Raw genomic sequence first — 21942 nt, 5'->3', positions numbered from 1 at the left:
AAGATTAATAGAACTTACATATGCCACCTCCTGCTGATTATTTTAAATACCACTGCAGTATAACGAGGCATATTTACTGATAAGCATGTATTACATACATTGACTATATGATACTGGGAAAAATAGCTCTACTTTTATAGGATAGTATTCAGTTTATGAAGCATGATTCCACAGTGGGTACTTTGGGACTTAAGGTTAACGACTCACTGCTCCTTACCCTCAGAATACAATTGTGGGTTTGTATTTCAAGAGATTTTTATTTTTACTTTCTAGAAGCTATTTAAAAAGTTACCATTAGACTTTCTAATACTGCTGATAAGAGATTTTTAAAATAATTTACCTAAACATAAGTAATTTATCAAGACTTAAATATAGTTGAGTTATTTTGAAAGGTTGAGCATAGGCATACTTACCTTATTTGTTTGGTATCACTCAGGACTAAATAAACTACCATAATGAAAATAAAGTGACTTTCAAGTAAAGTGAAATGAGAAAATGCTTACCATATACCTTTTGTTCAGGAATCAAAAGATGAACAGTGGAAACGAGCTATGGATTACTTAAATGTTGTCAATGAACTCAATTACATGACTCAGATTGTAATCATGCTTTATGAGGATCCTAACAAGGTAACAAGAGTTTTAGATTTGTGTGTATTATCAGAGGTAAATAAATAGCCTGTAGTTTTTCATTTTGGAAATGTTCTATAATATTTTTTAGGATCTTTCCTCAGAGGAACGCTTTCATGTTGAATTACATTTTAGTCCAGGAGCTAAAGGATGTGAAGAAGACAAAAATTTACCATCTGGCTATGGATATAGACCAGCTTCAAGAGAGGTAATAAATATGAAACTCTCAGTCTGAGTTTGGTTACTATAGTTCTAGAGCCTCATAAGATTTCTATAAGAATTTCCTGTTAATGTACTTCAATTCTTATCTCAACTACTAAGTAGCAAGACGGTATAAATTTCTTTATGTATGATTTGGGCAGACAACATTTCTAAGCATACTAGAATTTTATATTTTATTTAGATTTTTTTGTATTTTTAAGACCAGTATTTAGAATGCTTAACTATAGTTTTGGTTCTGGTTTTCGTTGTTGTATTACTTGAGGACTAGTGCATGGTAAACAAATTATTGTTATTTTAATCCTTACACTAACCTTACAAAGTTAAATATGTATTCAATGTAAAACTTTTTACTAAATTATAATTCATATTGATAAATCAGAAGTGTATAGCTTAATGATGTATTACAGAATGAACACTAGTATAAAACAGCCAGCCAGGTTTTGGGTAGAATAATATCATCATTCCAAAAGACCCAGTTGTGCCCCTCGCTATTAAAACCTCCCTGTCTTCTCTTCAAAGATACCTACTATTATGAACTTTAGCACCATGTTTTAATATGCCTATTTTTGAACTTTTTATAAGTGAAATCACAAAATACATGCTTTTGGGGAGATTTGGGTGGGTTTGGCTTCTTTCCTTTATTATGTTTATGAAATTTATCCATTCTGTTCTTCATTTTTGTTGTCATGTAGGATTACATGGCAACAATAAATATAAATAAATACAGTGCAATGTATTCATCTCTTCTACTTTGATTATTTATTTGTTTCCAGTTCAAGCTATGAAGATGAATGCTTTCATGAACATTTTTGTACAAGTCTTCTGGTGAACATATGTACACATTTCTTTTGGATATACATCGAGGAGTAAAATTGCTGGGTCATAGGGTGCATAAGTTCAAGTTTAGAAAATACAGTCAAATAGTTTTCTAAAGATACTGCCATATCCTTGTCAGTGCTTGGTATGATCATTGTTTTTAATGTAGCTATTTTGAAGGATATATAGTGGTATCTTGTCGTGGTTTAGATTTACATTATCCTCATGACCAGTAAGGATTAGCAATTTGCGTATGTTTATTGGCCATTTGGCTATGTTTTTTTATGAAGTGCTACCAGCATGGTGTTGAATAGAAGTGTTGATAGTAAACACTTCATTCACAGGGCGCCTGGGTGGCTCAGTCAGTAAAGCCTCCGATTCTTGATTTCAGCTCAGGTCATGAGCTCAGGATTGTGAGAGTGAGCCCAAGTCCAGCTCCAGGCTGGGCATGGAGCATGCTTAAGATTCTCTCACTGCCCCCCCCCCAAAATAAAAATAAAAATAAAAAAATAAACGCTTCTTCATTCTCAAACTAAAGTAAAAAGTAATGTTCCAAAGAGAACTTTTTGGGATTTTGGTTGAGATTACATAAATTCTGCAGATCAATTTTGAGGGAAATAAACTTACAGTAGTACATCCTCTAGTCCAAGAACTTGATATATCTCTGAATTTTTTTAGCTGCTTTTGTAGACTAATACTAGGCTGTTGTAAAAATTCAATTAATATTGATTCATTTGAATCAGCCTATTTGTGTATGTGCTTCAACTGACTTCACCAGTTGGTGGTTGAATTTGTCATAAGAGACTCTTGCTTTACCTGAATTTTATATGTTGTATTCTTTGCCCATAGAATGAAGGCAGGAGATCTTTTAAAACTGATAATGATGATGAACCACATACTTCTAAAAAAGATGAAATTGATCGTGCTGTGATACTGTTCAAACCTATGGTATCAGAGCCAATTCATATACACAGGAAGTCTCCACTTCCAAGATCTAGGAAGATGGCTACAAATGAAGTAAGTATATGTGTCAGAGTATGTTTTTCATAAAATAAACTAACTATATTTTAATAAAACAGAAAAGAAAATACAGCTTTAATTATGGAGCTTGGGAACCTAACAGATTTTTAATTGTCAACTTTGCCTCTTTTTCTAATAAATATTTTTAAAATACAGAGGCCATTAAAAAAGAGATTAAGATTTAAGAACCTGTAGCTTTATGTATAGTTTTCATAACAAAGTTGAATAGACATAGTAAAGTAAGACCTTTCTATGAACTCATCTATTTTCTTGCCCTGTCATGTTAGGTTATTCTAATAAAGAACTTTTTTAAAAGTCTGATTTAATACGCAGAGAATAATTTTCACAGAATAAATTTCACGCAGAGAGGAACTGCCAGAAATGCTTCAACAACAACTGATTCTAATGACACTGTAGATTAAGATGTGAAATTCTAAGTTCTTAGTCTGATTGCAAAAATCAGTATAGGAATTTGAAAATTTGAAGAGATATTTGAAAATTTTACCTTTTGTATTAAGATCTACAATTAAATAAGGCTAATTCTTGTGTTCTCTAGTAGAATAACATTTAAATAACTACTAAAATAAGATTTAACAAGAAAGCTGAACAGGTGGAATGTAGCTTGTTGAGTAAATCTTTAACACCAGTATGCATTTTTATACTTCAAATACCTATGTTTTGGGTTATCTATATTCTCTATAGGATGATTCTCCCAGCACTGATTGAGATTAGTGCTTATAAATGTTTTCTAAATGCTAGAGTAAAAGTGTAGAGCAAGATTTTAAGCTAGAAACAACCATCAACTTTTAAGTTAGAAAAATATTTTTGTTAATAATGAAATATGCCAAGTCATAAGAGTTAAGTATAATATTTAACTAGCAGTGGGTAAGAACATAAACAACAAACCAGAATTATGCTCATTTCTGTTACCTCAAATTATACAAACAACAGTGCTTTATGATTCTCAAATTTCAAATAAATATGTTACCCAATTTGACACTTATGTATAGGAAAAACATCCATCAATAAAGAGATTGTGGTACTTTTATAATGGAAATTGTATACTAGTTAGGGTTTCTATGATTGTGATATTGTAAGTTAATTATAAAAAGAGGATGACTAACAGCTGTAGAATTTGGGACTGTGTTCTAGTATAGCTTAATTTAAAAATGAGAAACCTGGGGTTATGTTCAGGTATCTTTAATTTCAGAAAATTGGGAAATGACATTAATATAACTTAAACTACCATCTGTGTGAGGGCAGTGATTTTGATGTTGTTGAACAAAGCAATCTGCAAATTTCAGATTGTTCAAAATTTCACCATTAAACTTTCTTCTGCACTCCAAAAAGCTTATAACACTAATACGGCCAAATGTGTTGTGAGTCTTCATTTTGCAACACATTTGTGTTTGTAAAATCTTCAACAAAATCACTGCCCTTTGTTAATTCTTAAGATGCAGAACACATTTATAAACCTTCTTCTCATAAATACTTAAATAGTTGCTTTCAAGAGATTATTTCTATGCCATGCTAAACTTTTACTTCCATAAGGTAAATTATTCAAGTAAAACCTTGAAGACTTTTTCCAGCGTCCACCATCTCCATGGATATCAGAAGTTTGTACTTCCAAAAGACACACAGAGAAAAAGACTATTCTCTTCATTTTGTGCAAGTAGATTTTACTCTGTCCTCACTGTCTGAAACCTGAACATGCAAACATGTAAATGATAATGTTTGCTGCATGTTTTGCTTACTGAACTCTATAAATAATCTTTGGAGGGGGTAAACAAACAAATAGCTTGAAAGTGGAAACAAGTGCAATTTGAATCCATCTTACCTCTCTTTTTTTAAGTGTCTGGCAGATAGGTTTTCTTTTCTACATCATATAAATTGAAACTTCTCTAACCCTTTGCACAATTCTTTAGCGCTTTGGGTTGGAAGGTTACCCAGTATAGCACAGAATGTCTTGAATATTTAAAATTAAGCAGAATACTTTTACATTTTAAAAGTTGCTAAGACAGAAAATTGTTAAATCTTTCCAGTTTTAAGAGAGAAGGGACAACTATTAAGCAGTATAAATATTTTGTAAATTGAAGATAAGGTAATTCTTACAATTGTTATCACATACAGTTAGATTTCTAAGTCATTCCTATGAATTTCTCAAATATTTGAAATATTTGGCTCCCAAATTACTGTTTAATAGTTTTTTAAAAAATTGATAAACAAATGCGAACAAACTGTATTTTTTTTTCTTTCTGATCATTTGGCTCTGTTGTATCTAACTTTGCATGCTCTGCTTTTTTTTTTTTTTTTTTTTTTTTTTGCCCCCTTTCTCACTTCCAGGAAGAGAGCCCCCTGAGTGTGTCTAGCCCAGAGGGTACTGGTACCTGGCTGCATTATACCAGTGGTGTGGGTACTGGGCGTCGAAGACGCAGATCAGGGGAACAAATCACTTCTTCCCCTGTCTCCCCCAAATCATTGGCTTTCACATCCAGTATTTTTGGCTCATGGCAACAGGTTTTTAAACTTTACTTCATTAAACATATTCCTACCCGCATTCAGAGCAACAAACAGCTATCTTTGAGGACATCTAATCCCTTATATTTAACATCAGAGTAAATCCTTCTGTATTTTAATTTTCAGTTCATTTAAAAATGCTTGTGATACCTGACAATATTTGAGAGAAAGAAACCTCTTACATTGCATGTGTTTTAGGATTTTTACTAGGAGGGTTTTAAATATCCAGGATTTAAAAATTAATCAATAAATTTTACATTCCTGGAACTTTAGTGTGTTAATAAAAAATTTTAAAAAGGAAAGAAATCTTTTTTGGCATGGTTGTCCTTTAAAACATTCAGAAACAAAATTATGTAATTTGATGGTAAGAAAATTTAATAACCTTTTCCCCCATAATTGAAAAATTAGATTCCATTTGGAATTTGCTGAGAATATAAACATTTTTTAAAATATCAAAATTTATGTGGTCCTGTGTTAATTAACAGGGTATACCTAATATTAATTGTTCTCTCCCTCACTATTCCATTATCTGGAAGTATCTAAGGGATACATACAGTGGGAGTTTTTTGAGTTGTATGATATTTTAATGCTCTCTTTATATGAGCATGTAATGTATAGGTGCCCATCAGTAATATGGGTCAAAATAAAAGGACTTCAGAAGGACTTTCTGTGATGACATTTGGAAATTTAAAATACTAGGATTTTTTTTGTTTTTTTTTGTTTTAAGAATGGAAGGTCTGCTGTTACACATGACTTTTCCAAGAATTTCAGCAATTTCCTTTTGGAAATAGAATGCATTTGATTATAGGAAAAGGGATTATGGTATCCATTAAGGCTGTGAATATTTAAAGGTTACTCTGATAAAGCCCGTGCATGGATCAGTAATTGTATGGTGACCTCAGCAGTCTTTGTCTGTCTTTTCTTTTGTTTGTGATTGTTTTTCCCCCCTTCAAATACAGGAGCTGTTTAAGAGTGGGCATTTGGCTTCTTTTAAGAGTGAAATTATATCAATCTATTAATTGTTTCTTTTCATCTGTCTTATTTCATACATGATATTTCATTCTGAATGCCTGCTTCGCACCACTTCATTGCAAGGACTTCATATGAAATGGACTCCCTTCAGAAGGGGATCTTGCATGATCTTTCATGTTTTATGTATTTCTACTAATATTTATCATACAGCTTATTAACCTTTGTCTGTCTGGAACAGGCTGCAAATGAAGTATGGACTTTTGAATTGATTTTACTGTTTTACCTCATTTATTTTGCTTTCCTTGCACAGGTTGTATCTGAAAATGCTAATTACCTGCGAACACCAAGAACTCTTGTGGAACAAAAGCAGAACCCTACTGTAGGTATGTGGTCTAAAGGAAATTATATTCCAAACCTTCTTCAACTCACTCTTTCGCACACATGTAAAACTCTTCAGTGATGAAAGCATGACCAAATGCTATGCTTTAGTTTTTATTTAACGTATACTAATTGAAAAATGTTAAGTTGTCCAACTCAAAGTGTATAGTAAAGTGTCAATAAAATGAACAAGAAATAGCATTTAATTTGATTTATAACTGTTTGACTATCCACAGTGTAAACTACTTAGTCCAATTGCCAATGCTAGTTTTTAATCTTGTATTCTATAAATTAAAATCCCAAAATATTTTAATTTAGGAAGGAAACGTCATTTTTCCCAGTTGATAAAATTGTAAATATGCTATTGCCTACTAAAAAGAAAAAAAAAAACCCTTCTTTTCTGATAAAAAAAAAATTTTTTTTAAGTGGGGAATGTTTTAAACCCTTTCTCGGTGTATTAATTTTTCCTTTTGATTATCTCCTAAGGAAAACCAAAGCAAAACTAACGCATAGGGGCAGTTGTTAGTCATTATTGACCTATAGAACATAATTGATTCTTTGCAAATAGTGTTGCAAAGCAACATTGAAAAAGACCTTTCTAAACTTACTAGTTTTAAGCTCATTGTTGATAAACATAATGGCATAGTATTTTCTCTATAAATAGTTGTCTAAACAGGTTTAATAAAAGCATAAATAAGGTTCAACTATTTATGTACTTTGATCTACATACTAAGTATATGAACTGTTTGTTGATGCCTATTTACTCGAGGATCTTCTTTAGTTAATTACATATAGCTTATGTTGATAGCTTTTAATATTCCCACATTGTCTTCCTTTATGTATCATAATGTATTTGATAGAAATTTATTTAAACTTTACCAAGTGGTAGAAGTTTTCCTTGGGTATAAAGATTTTTGCTACAAATTAAGCATCAGTTTATACTGACTGTGTTTTATTTGCTAATAACGTGTTTTCTGGGGTCTTATTACTTAAGATCTGAAGTCATTTAAGTATTAGAAATTTAAGGTGATTTTGGCCTGGATGACCTACAAGGAATTGTTCTCAAATGTTCTTCTCACAGATTAGTAAGCTTTAATTTGCTTTATTTCATAACATACATTGATGATTCTTAACTCAGGGTATCAGAAAAGATTCTTCATTTATAGACATACATTAAAAAATATTGATCTATTATGACTAGATTTGTGCTAGGAGAGGTTTCTTATATGACCTGTTCATGCAAACTGACAGAATCCCTTACCAACCTAAATTAATTCCTAGTAGTATTTTTAATACTTTTAATATGTATATGTCTAATTATGGGGTAGATATATTATTTTCCTCAAAGGCAACATTTTATCCAGTGTTAAATACCCTCATTTGTACATATGACAAATGGTAGTGGTGATTATTTTAAAGTTGACATTACAAGCGAATTGTAAGTCTATTCAAGGCACTGCCAGATAAGTGTGGTAAGAGCCATGTTATTGCATGCTGCATGAATTCCCAATGTGAATGGAAGAACACCCGTTGTGTATGTATTTTCTCTAACTCCCATCAGGGTCTCACTGTGCGGGCCTGTTTAGCACCTCGGTGCTCGGGGGTTCTTCAAGCGCACCTAACCTACAGGATTATGCTCGTACTCATCGTAAAAAGCTGACTTCTTCTGGCTGCATAGATGGTATGTGCACACATGCACACACAGATTCATATAGACACCCATGCACACACCCATGAGCATACAGTACTTCTCAAAGGCAAGCCTAAGTCCACTCACTGATTCAACTGGAATCCTGGTACCCTTTGATGACACCTAGAGCCTAAATGACAATCACTGCTGTCTTACTGATAGCTTGGATCCGTGTTTCATCAAAGAGTTAATTGTAGTTAGACATACAGTACTTACTCAATGAATAGTTTGTTTTTAGAACTGCATCATATGTATTGGTCTTTTAGACAGTCGGTAAGCCATATTATAAAGAATAAGTCTTTCTTTGATCTTTTAAACTTTTGTTTATTGTTATATCCCTCATTTTACTTACTGATAGTGATCTAAATGAAATAAAGTGAACGGAATGTTTATAAGTAGAAGAAAATATTTTGGCAATATTTTTGTAAAAATAAACATAGCATGAGAATGTTTTAGAATCCCTAGTTGGAGAGCCTCTCATTCTTGTTAAAATACCTTAAGTGTTAATATTCAGATTGTCTTTTGAGGCTCGTGGAAGCTTGTGCCTTCTGTTAATAGGAGTGTTTATTAGCTCTTTCAGGATTAGCTTTATTTAAAACTTTTTCTCATGTATCCACAAATTTGCTTAAGTCAGTAAAACGGGGATTTACCAGAATTGCTGGCTCATCCTGCTTTTCTTTCTTTTATATATTTCATTAAACACTTTGCCTCTATCATCAAGCCATTTTACTTTTAACCAGTACCCTCTCTCATTCCCTTCTGCATGTCACCTAATCCTAACCTCCTTATATATTTGTTTTTTCCCTCTTTTTTTAAGTGTTCTTCTTTTGGTAGCTGTTACGAATTTCAGGTACCTGTTTTTCTCTTTCTCAGACGCCACACGCGGTTCTGCTGTTAAAAGGTTTTCTATCTCATTTGCTCGACACCCAACCAATGGTACGTTTTGCTTTTATTTTAAAAGATACTCCCCTGCTTCATCCTTTTTTATTTTTCTTTTATTTCAAACTGTGGGGTATACAGTATCATTCATTTCTCCATTCTTAATTTCAGTTGGCATATAATTCCAACTTATTCACCCGAAGCATTGATACTGTCTAGCTCTCTTTTTCAGCTATAATTTACACAATCATTTAACATCACTCATCAAACTTTTAAATGACCACAATGATGATGAGTTTTAATACTAAACTAGTTTAGCATGTAAAAATCCCTTCTAATTTCTCAAGTGATCAGTCTACACAAATTTTAAAAATACAATTAGTATTCTTTGTTTTCTTTTTAATTCTTAATCATTTTAATGTTTTTTAAATTTCTAATTCATTTTCTGATCACATGGTTGTTTTATTGAGTTACTTAATAAAAATACAGAGCCACAACTTGTCAAATAGCCAAATGAGATGTGTTTGAAAAGTTCTTGGGAACTAGGAGATGCAGATTTCACTGTGTAACATCATTTATCTGTGGCTCTTTGTCTAAAGCAAAACTCAGTTTGGTCTGGAGCACTCTGAAAACTTCATCTAGCATTCACCTTGTTCTCATGTGGCAATATGGTTTGCTATTGTCAAGCAACCAGTTTTTTGTTAAGCAACCAGGTTTTTTTGGTACCACTGCTTTTTGTTAAAATTTGGAGAACTCACAATAGGAAGGAGACTAAGCTAAAAATCTAGAAAGCTAATTCAATTAAATCAATTTCTGAGGCTGAACAGTGAAGCGTTTCGTGGCCATTGTTTATAAACTGAATCGTTGCACTATTACAGCTTTCTTACACAGAGCTTGTTCTTCTGGGACAAGAGGGAGTATTTACTGATCATTTTTAAATAATTGAGGGTCAAAGAATTTAAAAGAAAACATACAGATTTTTGCATTTATTCCGAATGAAGGTACTTTTATCCCCTGGAAGTTTTTTTTCTTTTTAACTGCAAATAAATCTTTCAAAAACTTGCGTCAAGTCTTTCAAAAACTTATATGAAACTAAAGAATTAAACACAGCTTATGGTCATTCTCCCCTTTCTGGATCCTTTAACAGCACACTTAAATAACAGTGCACTAAATACTTCCTGGAGGTGGAATAAGAAGATCTCATCCTCAACAAGAGAAAACGTAGCCCTAAAGCCTAATGTGCTTTCCCTCCTTTGTAGCTCTTTAAATGCTACTTTCTGAAGAAAAAGATCCTTATTTGATACAGCTGCAGCTTCTAAAGAATCCACATGCATAAGAACCTCTTAGAAGAAAAACCAGTTACAAGAAAAACAGAAGCCACAAAATTCTAAGAAGAATATTACAGGTTTAAGACTGACTATAATTTTTGTGCGGAATGCTTATGTATTTATAGCCAGTATTGCAAGTTTTTTTTTTTATAGGAGGAATCTGTGTTTATTGAAGCTTTAAAAAAAAAAGTTTGTTAAATTTAACAGACAATAGAGTAACTTTATATTCCTTTGGCTAAGACTTTTTTTTTTTTAAATGTGGGTTTTCCACACATGTGACTTAATGCATATAAAATGCATTCCTTTCAACTCTAGAAATGTTTCTTTTGGATTTTCAAGATTTTTTTTTTCTTTTTTATACTGTGTTGTCTTATCTGTCCTATGAATTGTCATTTGACTCTTTCACTTTTTATTTCCCCTAACTTTTATGTTATTTCCATCTTAATACATGTCATGGACTTACCCCTCCCTTCATCTTTAGTTCAAGGAACATGGTGAAACAAGTATCTTCTGACAGTGCTTTACCTTATTTTCTGGGCCTCTGTGCAGAACACCTACACCTCTATAGGTGCTGGTCCGTTTCCTCTGTGGAATGTCTAGGCTCCAGTGGTATGTTTTTATAGCTTCTAAACATGACAGCGGGGTGGCTTTTTAAATTGCTGCGCTAACCCTTTCATTGTGCATTCAATACAGTTTACTAAAGATAAGTGGGGAAATGTGTCACCAGAGGAACTTGATTATATTGTTATTTGCCTGTTAGAAAATCTAACAGGCAAATGCAAAGAAATAGTTGTTATAAAAACACTTACAAAACATTCTGACGAAAGGATAAAAAAAATCATATTGTTAAGTTTAGTGTATTGCAAAGAAAGGGTTTGCGTGTATTTGCATGAATCTTGTACTTTAAAAAAATGTAATACTTGTGCAAGCCTAATTTTTTTAGTGCTTAATTTAGGTGCTTTAGCTGCTGTTATGGTATAGTTTCTCTTTTGTTTTGTTTTTGAGTATATGTAATGTTCCGTTATGCTTTGGTTTGCACCTGAAAATCAAACATACCAGTTTTATAAACCTTTTTGTTGTTTTCATAGGAAGACTAGATTCTCTTTCAACCATAGTTTCCCTACTTCAGCCAAGACTTAGGTGGTTCTCAGGTTACTTTTTCCTCCCCAAATTAAGTAAATATCAGCCAATGTTAAAATGAGCACATGCCTATTGAAGCAGAGAGCTTTGCAGTCTGTTTGAGTTTAATTAATTTTTACTTTTTATTTAATAATATTAGCCTTTATATAAAATCTTAATTTAAGTATTAAAAGTATTTTCTTTGGAGGAAAATTAGTTTGAATTTTGGAAAGAGTAGATGCAGAAGGACCTGTTATTTTAGTTGTGTATGAAAGCAATTTTAAAAGCCATTCAGTTGAATAAAGTTTAAATGAACAGGCAATTTTATAAAAAGCAAATAACCTATATTCTATTTGTTTAAAAAAAGACCTGTATACTTAAGCATTTTTGTTTCACTGATGGTATTAATATATATGTGCATGATTTGTTTCATGAAATTTTTGTATTTCTGTGCCATTATTGAATGCAAACATGTCTGTATTTTGTATTGCTTTTTACTTGGCCTGACTTTACTCAGCTAACAATTTCAACAATAGAATTATTGAGTTAATTCAATAAAGGTAGGTAAAATGTGTTTTGAAATTTCATTTTCAGCATAAATGAATGAATGTTGTTTTCAGGTCACACTAGAGAGTATCGTTGGCCTTGGTATGACTAGAAAAGCTAATTTAAATCACTCTTCACAAGTAATTACAACATAATTATTCTTCAACAAGAAGTTAATTTTAGCATTCTGGCATAAGGGACACATCATGGCATCAACTTATTCACCTGTCAAGTAGACCTGATTTTTTAAAGTAAAAACTGAAACAATATAATGTTTTCTGCTTTTCCCCCCAGGTTTTTTCTTTAAGTATCATTCTTAGATTTTACCAAAATATAGAATGAAATTGTGTGCATGCTGTACTATGTGATTACATTTAAAATGAAATCTTTTGTCACATCTTGTTCCAATCCCATATTGCATAGCATCTGGTGTCATGACTTCAGAGATCTCATGTGTTTGCATGTGATAGATTGGAAAGACCTAACCCATACAGTTCTAAGCAATGGTCATCTTCCTTCTTAATTAAAGACTTTTTAAATATCCAAATTTTCTTCATTTCTTTTTTTCAGGCTTTGAGTTGTATTCCATGGTGCCATCTATTTGTCCTCTGGAGACTCTTCACAATGCCCTGTCTTTAAAGCAGGTGGATGAATTTCTTGCTTCCATTGCTTCTCCATCAAGTGAAGTTCCACGGAAGACTCCTGACATTTGTAGGAAAATTATTTTTATTACTATTATTATTATAATTTTGTGGCAGTAGATATTATCTAAATATAAAAAGAATTATAACAACAAACTCAACTAGTGGTAGTGAATAGAATTTTACGAGAAAAGGGGATATAAAGGAACATTATTTGGAGATCGTTGGTGTAATTACTATGTAGTGTGCCACTTTTCTTGACTCTTCCCAAAAATCTTTTTCTTTCCAAAAAGGAAAAAGAAAAATCTAAGACCCAGCAATAGAAGTCAACAATATAGAGTCATGGTCTTTTTTCACATTCTTATCGTGTGTCATTTTATAATACGCTTTTTAAAAATTACAAAATATCATTTGTCATTAACCCACACATGCACACATGCCTATCCCCACAACAGCTCTGGTAAGTAGTCATTCTGATTGAGAAGGAGCTCTTGACTAAAGAGAGCAAATTAGGACAAAAGGGTTTTCAAGTTATGTTCTTCAGAAAATATTCTGAAAAGGTTCATTCATCGAAGAAAGGGGATTCATGGCTCAGTAAGTTTTGGAAACTGTGTATTATATCCTACCTCTCTTTGGAGAGAGAGAGTTATATTAGTGTAGAAATAGCTAAGGTTCTTTTGTAAGGAAAGCTGTATACCCAGATTTTACAAAACTTATTTTTTGAGAAGGCACGTTTTTGGTGACACACTTAAACATTCTATAGCACTATTGTAAGGGACATCATTTTGGGAAACCCTTAGGGCTACCTTTTTGGGTGTGAGAAGTCAGCTGACTGCTGTCATTCTCAGCTCTATAAGATCCGTCAGCACGCTGGAATTTCTAGTTTAGGAAGCATCCAGTTTGGGGAGAGCATGCTCTGCTCTGTTAAGAATCTTGCTGGGGCTAGTCATATCTTCAGAAAGTCACAAACTTTCAATGTATACCTTTCTCCTTTTCATAAGGTGCATACTGTAAATCTCTTTCTCTGAAGAATGAAATGGGAGGTCTGGGAATGAAAGCCCCTTTCACGTGTTGCTGTTATCCTCTTCCCTTTCTGACTACCACGTTGTATTATTCTAGAGAGTTCTGTTCACATTGTATTCTGTCTGAATGGTGCCCCCTGCATTTCTGGAGTATAGTGGCTTCTTTCCTTTTCTTACACTTTTGGTAGTAGAGGTCAACATTGAATCATTAACAGTAATGGAGAGATATCTGGGCATTCTAAAATACTTTTAGGAATGGTTTTAGGAAGTAGTTTTTAATTTCAAAATCTGCATATGAATGTGTCTGATTCTGAGAATTGATAATACTCCAAATGAAATAACTTCTCTAAGCTCTATGAAGTCAAAGTTAGGAAAACGGAAGCATGTTCATCTCACTTTCTTCTCTGTTAGCTGATAGAATGGACATTGCTTTTCCTCAGATTGCAGTAGAGAACCTGAATGAATTCTCATTTACCCTTTACCCCCTTTATACTTGATGTTTCACTTCTTCCCTGGGTAAGGATTTATAATCTTAAAATAGAGATGAGGGCGCCTGGGTGGCTCAGTTGGTTAAGCGACTGCCTTCGGCTCAGGTCATGATCCTGGAGTCCCTGGATCGAGTCCCGCATCGGACTCCCTGCTCGGCAGGGAGTCTGCTTCTCCCTCTGACCCTCCCCCCTCTCATGTGCTCTCTCTCTCATTCTCTCTCTCTCAAATAAATAAATAAAATCTTTAAAAAAAAAAATAGAGATGAAAGAAAGATTCTAATTATTAAATTAGAACTTAGGATAGATATCAATGCTATTTAGACTTTAGAAGATTTTCAGTGAATGACAAGGGAAATAGCAGTAATGACATCTGTTTTGGGAAGAGAATTGTGGGATATTTACAAAAAGATCATCTTTGAAGTTATATTCTGTGATGCTGTTATATTATGTTGGCTTTATTTCTGTGGTTAGTGAATTCAGTTCATCAGAGTATATTATTGAGGTATATTAATGAAGGATATTAAATTCCTTTTCCAGTTCAGGTTAGCTCTTCTCTATATCATGGATACAAGTTGTACCCCAAGCCCTGTAGCTCTTCTAAAATTTCCTGCCATTACTTACTAAAGGAACTAGATGAGAACATAAATACAGTTAATGCAGTTCATAGAATTGGGTAAACCTTAGAGTCCATCTGGTTCATTGGTCTTCAATCTGTATTCCCAAGAGCTTTTAGAAGTTCCATGAGGGAGAGGATGCTGAGTGGTTAGGCCTTATGTCTTGCATGGCTGCTTCAACCAGAGTATCTGTTTTCATCCATTTTATTTAAGATTTCATTTGGGAAAAATTTACTGTTTAAAGAAAAAAACTTAGACACCATTGAGGAAATCAAGTAGTTAGTGATCAAGCAAGACTAAAATCCAGGTCTTCTAAAGTGTATGGTTTTTTAAATTATTTTTGAATAGTAAAGAAAATAGATGCTAATTATAATAAAAGTTATCTGAAGCCTACATTTTATACTGTAACTGCAGAATTAATAGTAATCACAGTATATTTACATTATTTATACTTAATTCCCTGAATTGTCAAGGAATTAGCATCATAATATAGACTCTACTGATTTTGTGCTGTTTATAACACAGAAGCTGACATTGTTAATCCTCTGTCATTCAGAAAGGCTTTTTCCTCACTTAGGACAAAATTAATCAATTTTGTGGTAGCTAGTAGATAGGTTACAATGGGACACTAACAGAATCAGATGGGGGGGAAGGTGTGGAAATGCTAATTGGATAAGTTAGAGATGGAAGTTAACAGGATAAAATACACAAGCAGGAAAGAGCTTAGTAGTGGTGTCCTGCTTTACATGGTACTTTAGGGATTTTTTTCATCATTTGTGTATTATGTCATTAAACTTGGAACTTCTGCCATTGGGATTTATAGTCATTCAGTGTAGATAGATAGCAGCCATCTAAGGCACAGTTGCTATAATTTAGCCCACATATTTATTTTTCAGAGACATGCTGTTTATTGCTATCATATCCTCCCCCCAAATTGCAAAAACAGCCAAATCTTGTTTTTTTTGTTAACTCCCCACCTCCCTTTGGTTAGGAACTCAGAAGCTCATGCCAGTAGCTCTCCTGCTCTGACCTATCCTTCCCCAGAGGAATTCATACTTAAGAATTATCCCTACTTTTTCAAATAAATAAATAAAAATCTTTAAAAAGGGGGGGGGCGGCGCCTGGGTGGCTCAGTCGTTAAGCGTCTGCCTTCGGCTCGGGTCGTGGTCCCAGGGTTCTAGGATCGAGCCCCGCATCGGGCTCCCTGCTCAGCAGGAAGCCTGCTTCTCCCTCTCCCACTCCCCCTGCTTGTGTTCCCTCTCTCGCTGTCTCTCTCTGTCAAATAAATAAATAAAAATCTTAAAAAAAAAAAAAAGAATTATCCCTACTTTTCCTTGTCACCTCTTAATTGCCCCACTGTGATTAAAAAGAAAGAAAAAAAAATCTTTAAAATTCCCTTTCATTAAGATAAATCTCAACTAGATAATAAAGGAAGACAATCTGATTTATTTTATTACTTATAATCTATTAGTTTATTCTTAAATATAATAGTTTAATAGACCATAGTATTTATAAATTAATTATCCCTGAATCTCTACTTCATATTTTTAAGAGAAAAAGAATTTGGGACCCTGTCTTTTTTTTTTTTTTTTTAACCAGGCAGTAAAACTGTCATAAGCCCTCTGCTATCCCTTAAGAATCTGAGTTTCTATCAGGGCAGTATAAAAGTATGTCTGTTGCTCTATTCTTGTTGGCATACCTTTGGTAAAGACTGTTAAATGCTTATTATTTACAGTAGAAACAGAACATCTATTTGGCTAAGAGCATGAGAGAACTTTTTATAGGAAAGATGATTTTGCTGCATTTACTCCATAAGCCTTACATTGTCTATTTTCTCCTGTAATGTATATTCATAAGTCCACTAAATATGTCATTAGAAATTTCTAAAATGTAAGAACTTGGCAGAAATAATCAAACTGCCATATCTGTTGTGGTTTTTTTTTTTTTTCCAGCTTCTACAGCTTCACGTTCCAGTCCAGTAATGAGAAGAAAAATATCTTTAAATACATATACACCTGCAAAGATCCTCCCAACACCACCAGCTACCTTAAAGAGTACGAAAGCAAGCAGCAAACCAGGTTAGAACTGTGTGTGAATTTATGGATTCTGTATAGCAATTAGAGGAGTAATAATAGCTTGCTTTTTGAGTTTAAAATCTGTTTTTAGGAAGGATCATTACAATTCCTAGAGTTAAAAACTGTTATTGTAGTCTATTGAGGTACTTATATTTTTTTCTCTGTTGTCTCTCCCACCCCTGTATCTGTTAATAAAATATATTTCAGGGGCGCCTGGGTGGCTCAGTTGGTTAAGCGACTGCCTTCGGCTCAGGTCATGATCCTGGAGTCCCAGGATCGAGTCCTGCATCGGGCTCCCTGCTCGGCAGGGAATCTGCTTCTCCCTCTGACCCTCCCCACTCTCATGTGCTCTCTCTCATTCTCTCTCTCTCAAATAAATAAATAAAATCTTTAATAAATAAATAAATAAATAAATAAATAAATAAATAAATAAATAAAATAAAGTATCATACTGATACTTTTCTGCAAACCAACTTATGAACTCTTTTTGCTTTTCTTTTGAGCCTAGGCATTATTTTAGTCATTTTATATGAAATTTTTTTCTCTTTTTTTACAGTGTCTTAATTCTCCATTCTCAGTCAACTTGTTGTGTTTTTTTTTTTGTAAGGTTTTATTTTTTAAGTAATCTCTACACCCAACCTGGACCTTGAACTCACAACCCCAAGATTAAGAGTCACACTCTACCAACTGAGCCAGCCAAGCGCCCCGACTTTTTTCTGTTTTTACTTTTTGGCATATTTGATTGTGTGATTGATCCTTCCTGAAATCTTATCTTATTCTGACTTCCACAATGTACTCTGTCTTGGTGCTCCTTCCCTTTATCTGATTCTTCTACTTTTCTTGTTTGACAGTCATTCTTCTTCCTACTTTCCTATGCCAAACAAGGACATTCAACAGTTCCCTTTTTTCTTACCTTATATATTTTTTTCTTCAGAGAATTCTAGGTAGCTCTGAGGTTTTGACTGTATCCTCACTGGAAATCTCTTAATTCTATTCCTCATGTTAGTGCTCTCAAATATTCTTTTGGTTAAGAGTTTGTGCTTGGGAGTAGGAGGAACCTAGATTAAAATCTCAGCTCTGCTACTTGTTAGCTATATGATCTTGGGTAAGTTACTTAACTTCTCTGATCCTCGGTTTCATAGTCATAAAATCAGGGTAATAGATCCTCTTTTAAAGGTTGTCAGAAATGAATCCAATAATATATGTAAAGTACTTGACACACACAGTAAACACTCACTAAATGTTAGCTGCTATTGTTGTTATAGTGTTGCCAAACTATTCACTTCCCCCCAAATAAATCCCTTTGACACTCAGGTCATTTTTCTTCTTCTTCTAAAATGTTCTCCCCTTACTTCCCACTCTTCAAATCCCAACCCAGCCCCCTCCACTGGTGATGTATTTATATGATTACCAAAACAAGAACTCCAATGACACTCTACTACTGACTTGTTTTTATACCTAATTATAGCTCTGTCAGATTATCAGGCCTTACAAATTAAAGGCAGTATCTTAAATATATTTAAACTTAGTACATTCCAACTAATCAGAATATGCAGGTACAGACAACTGAAATCTTAAATATAAATCTTAATATCTTAGTACCTTAAATATAAATTATCGTGTATTCCATATACAGCTCAAAGCTAACATTTGTATAGTTTTTTTATGCTACAAAGTGCTTTTTTATTCTTAAATTTCTAAACGTGGCCCATGGCCATGCGATTATGGATGAAAAGTTGCAGAGAGGTTGTGACTTATCCCTGTTCACATAACCAGTAATTGGTAGACCTAGGATTTGAATACTCTTTGAATCATGGTACATTGTTGTTCTCTACATATTAGACACATAATAAATGCATTATTTCATAAGCATTTTTAAATAATAACGATGAAGTGGTATTATATTTGACGTTTCAAATAAAACATAGGCCAATAAAAGCCAATCTTGCATTTCTGGGATAAGCCCTACTTGGTAATGATGAATAATTTATTTATACGTTGTTGAATTCAGTTTGACTTTGAGGATTTGGGCACCTGCATTTGTGAAAGATAGTGATTGGTCTGCAGTTGTTGTTTTTATTTGTTTGTTTTGTTTGTTTGTTTTCTTGTTTTTTGTTTTTGTAATGTCTTTTAGATTTTGGTATCAGGTGGATGCTGGCTTCATAAAACGATTTGGGAAATATTTCTTCCTCTTTCTCTTTTCTGAATGAGTTTTTGTAAGATAGGTATTTCTTAAATTTTGATAGAATTAATTTTTTGTTTCATTTTAGTGATGGCTTTGATAACTTGTATTTTTCAAGGAATTTGTTCATTTTATCTAAGTTGTCGACTTTCTGGTTACTTTAGTATCCTTTTAATGATGGTGGTAATAACATCCATTATTTATGATACTGATAATATGTGTTGTGGGTTTTTTCCTTTATTACTCTCAGTAGGGAATTATCCATTCTGTTGGTGTTCTCAAAGAGCTAGATTTTAGCTGTTTGTTTTATATTTCATTGATTTCTGCTCTTTAATATTTTCTTCCTTCATTTATCTTGGATTTACTTTTATCCTCTGTAGTTTCTTAAATCACTTTTTGTTAGACATTTCTTCTCTTGTTATATAAACATTTAAAGCTGTAAGTTTCCCTCTTTCAGCTACATTTCACAAAAGTTAAATTTTATTTTGATTCTCATTCAGTTAAAAATATTTTCTAATTCACATTGTGATTTATTCTTTGGGTCATGGAGTATTTAGAAACATATTGGTTAATTTCCAAATATTTGGGGGTGGGGATGTGAACATCTTGTTACTAATTCCTTGTTTCATTGCATCGCAATTACAAAACATACACTGTTTTGTAACATACACTGATTGCAGTCTTTTACATGTGCAACTTTTTTTTTTTATGGCTTACCATTTGGACTTGGTACATCTTAAATGTACCAAGAGCACTAAAAAAGAAATTTTATTCCATAGTTCATTGGTATCATGTTCTATCAGTACCCATTAGGTCAGAATTGCTGATAATCTTATTCAGATCTTCTGTGTCTTTACCATGTTGAGGGGTGGGGACATGTGCACAGGAGGAGAGGTTCTCATTATTGTATCAGTTGCTGAGAGCAATTTCCACTCACAACTGTAGAGTTGGGTGTTTCTACCTTTAATTCAGTCAGCTTTTATTCTGTGCTTTGAAGCTTTTTTATTACGTACATATATATTTCATATGCCTTCCTAAGGTATTGACCCATTTATCATCATGAAATCTCCCTCTGATTCCTAGTAATGCTTTGTCTTAAAGCTAATTTAATCTGTTGTGAATCTTGCTACTTCACATTTCTTATGCTTACTGTATGCATGGAGTATTTTTCCAAACAATCTGTGTCTTCATATTTAAGGGATTTTTTTTTTTTTTGTAGGCAATATACATTTGGCTTTTTAAAAAACCCATTCTAGGGTGCCTGGGTGGCTCAGTTGGTTAAGCGACTGCCTTCGGCTCAGGTCATGATCCTGGAGTCCCTGGATCGAGTCCCGCATCGGGCTCCCTGCTAGGCAGGGAGCCTGCTTCTCCTTCTGACCACCCCCCCCTCATGTGCTCTCTCTCTCTCATTCTCTCTGTCTCAAATAAATAAATAAAAATCTTTAAAAAAAAAAAAAAAAACCCATTCTAACAATATCTGCCTTATAGTTGCAATGTTTACAGTTCATTAACATTGTAATTATTGATATGGTTGGGTTAGATCTACTATTTTATTATATTTTCTATTTATACCTTCTGATTGTTATTCTTTTATTCTTTTCTTCCTTGTTTTGTATTAATTCAGTATTTTTTAGTATTTTATTTAACTTATCTATTAGCTTTTTAGCTTTATCTTTTTGCATTATTCTTTTATTGGTGGCTGTAAATACACATCTCTCACTTTTCATGGTCTACTTAGAGATAATTTTATACTCAAAATGTGGAAGCCTTGCAACTATAGGTGCATTTACCTTCCTCTCCTCCCATCCTTAACACATAGTTATCCATGTGTGTTACTTCCACATATATTATAAAGGCTACAATACAGTGTTAAAATATTTGCTTTAAACAGTCATATGTATTTTAAAGAAATTAAGAAGAGAAGAAAAGTCTTTTATTTATCCACACGTTAGCCATCAGTTTTTATTCCTTTTCCTAAGTCTTTGTTTCCATGTGGTTTTATTTGCTTTCAACCTGAATCTTTTTAGCATTTCTTATACTGCAGGTCTGTTACTGTATTTAAAAAAGTATTTATTTTACCCTCATTCTTGAAAAGAAGTTTTGCTAGATAGACATAATTCTAGGAAGAAAGTTTTTTTTTGTTATTTTTGTTTTTTTCCCCCAGCCCTTAAAAGGTGTTGTTCCTGTTTTCTGGTTCCCATTGTTTCTGAGAGAAGTCTTTGTTAATTGAATTGTTCCAATGTATGCAGTGGGTTAATGAATTATTTTTTTCTGCTTCCTTTTAATATTTTCCCTTTATCTTTGACTCTCAGCAGTTTGACTATGGCAAGCCTGCCTAGGACTTTTTTTTTTTTTAATATTCTAGATTGATGTTCACTTTTTCCTCTCCATTCTGCTGTTAACCTATCTAGTGGATTTTTATTCTTTAGTTTTAGACACTTTTTGATTCTTTTAATTTTTTCTCTTCAGAGATTTCCTATATTCTTATTCATTATAAGCAATCTTTTCCTTTGTTCTTGAGTATAGTTAAAATACTTGCTTTAAAAATCTTGTGTAACTAATCTGGCTGATCTCAGGATTGGTCTCTATCAGTTTATCCATTCTCAAGAAGAAAGATGTTTTCCTGTTTCTTCATACATTGAGTAATTTTGGATTGTATCCTAGACATTATGAATGAGATGTTGTATAAAGGCCAAACTGTTATTTTTGTTATATTTCTCCCAAGAGTATTGAGTTGTTTGGGTTCTTTTAAAGCAAAGAGTTAACCTTGGCTGAACTCAGATTGCAAAACTGTGTCCCTTGAA

The 21942-nt window shown here is 33.1% G+C and overlaps 1 protein-coding gene across 25 annotated transcripts in view; it reads left to right on the top strand.

The window, feature by feature from the left end:
• Positions 1-21942, top strand: part of PPIP5K2 (diphosphoinositol pentakisphosphate kinase 2) — a 71648-nt gene that overhangs the window by 46514 nt on the left and 3192 nt on the right. For 4 of the 25 annotated variants that reach the window (XM_081826489.1, XM_031040407.2, XM_081826487.1 and 1 more), the window contains exons 22-31: positions 522-629; positions 721-837; positions 2517-2684; positions 4239-4355; positions 5031-5204; positions 6487-6559; positions 8116-8235; positions 9118-9180; positions 12687-12827; positions 16834-16959. In XM_081826489.1, coding sequence (XP_081682615.1) covers positions 522-629; positions 721-837; positions 2517-2684; positions 4239-4355; positions 5031-5204; positions 6487-6559; positions 8116-8235; positions 9118-9180; positions 12687-12827; positions 16834-16959 — 1207 coding nt within the window. Of the gene's footprint in view, positions 1-521; positions 630-720; positions 838-2516; positions 2691-4238; positions 4356-5030; positions 5205-6486; positions 6560-8115; positions 8236-9117; positions 9181-10382; positions 10935-11000; positions 11061-12686; positions 12828-16833; positions 16960-21942 lie in introns of those variants that run through there. The other 21 variants (XM_031040430.2, XM_031040425.2, XM_031040458.2 and 18 more) reach the window with 18 other exon arrangements.

The sequence above is a fragment of the Leptonychotes weddellii genome, chromosome 7 (assembly GCF_054177405.1).
Source record: "Leptonychotes weddellii isolate Sample4059 chromosome 7, ASM5417740v2, whole genome shotgun sequence".
Classification (NCBI taxonomy): Eukaryota; Metazoa; Chordata; class Mammalia; order Carnivora; family Phocidae; genus Leptonychotes; species Leptonychotes weddellii.
The sequence above is the reverse complement of the archived record's forward strand: the minus strand, read 5'-3'. Positions and strand labels throughout refer to the sequence as shown.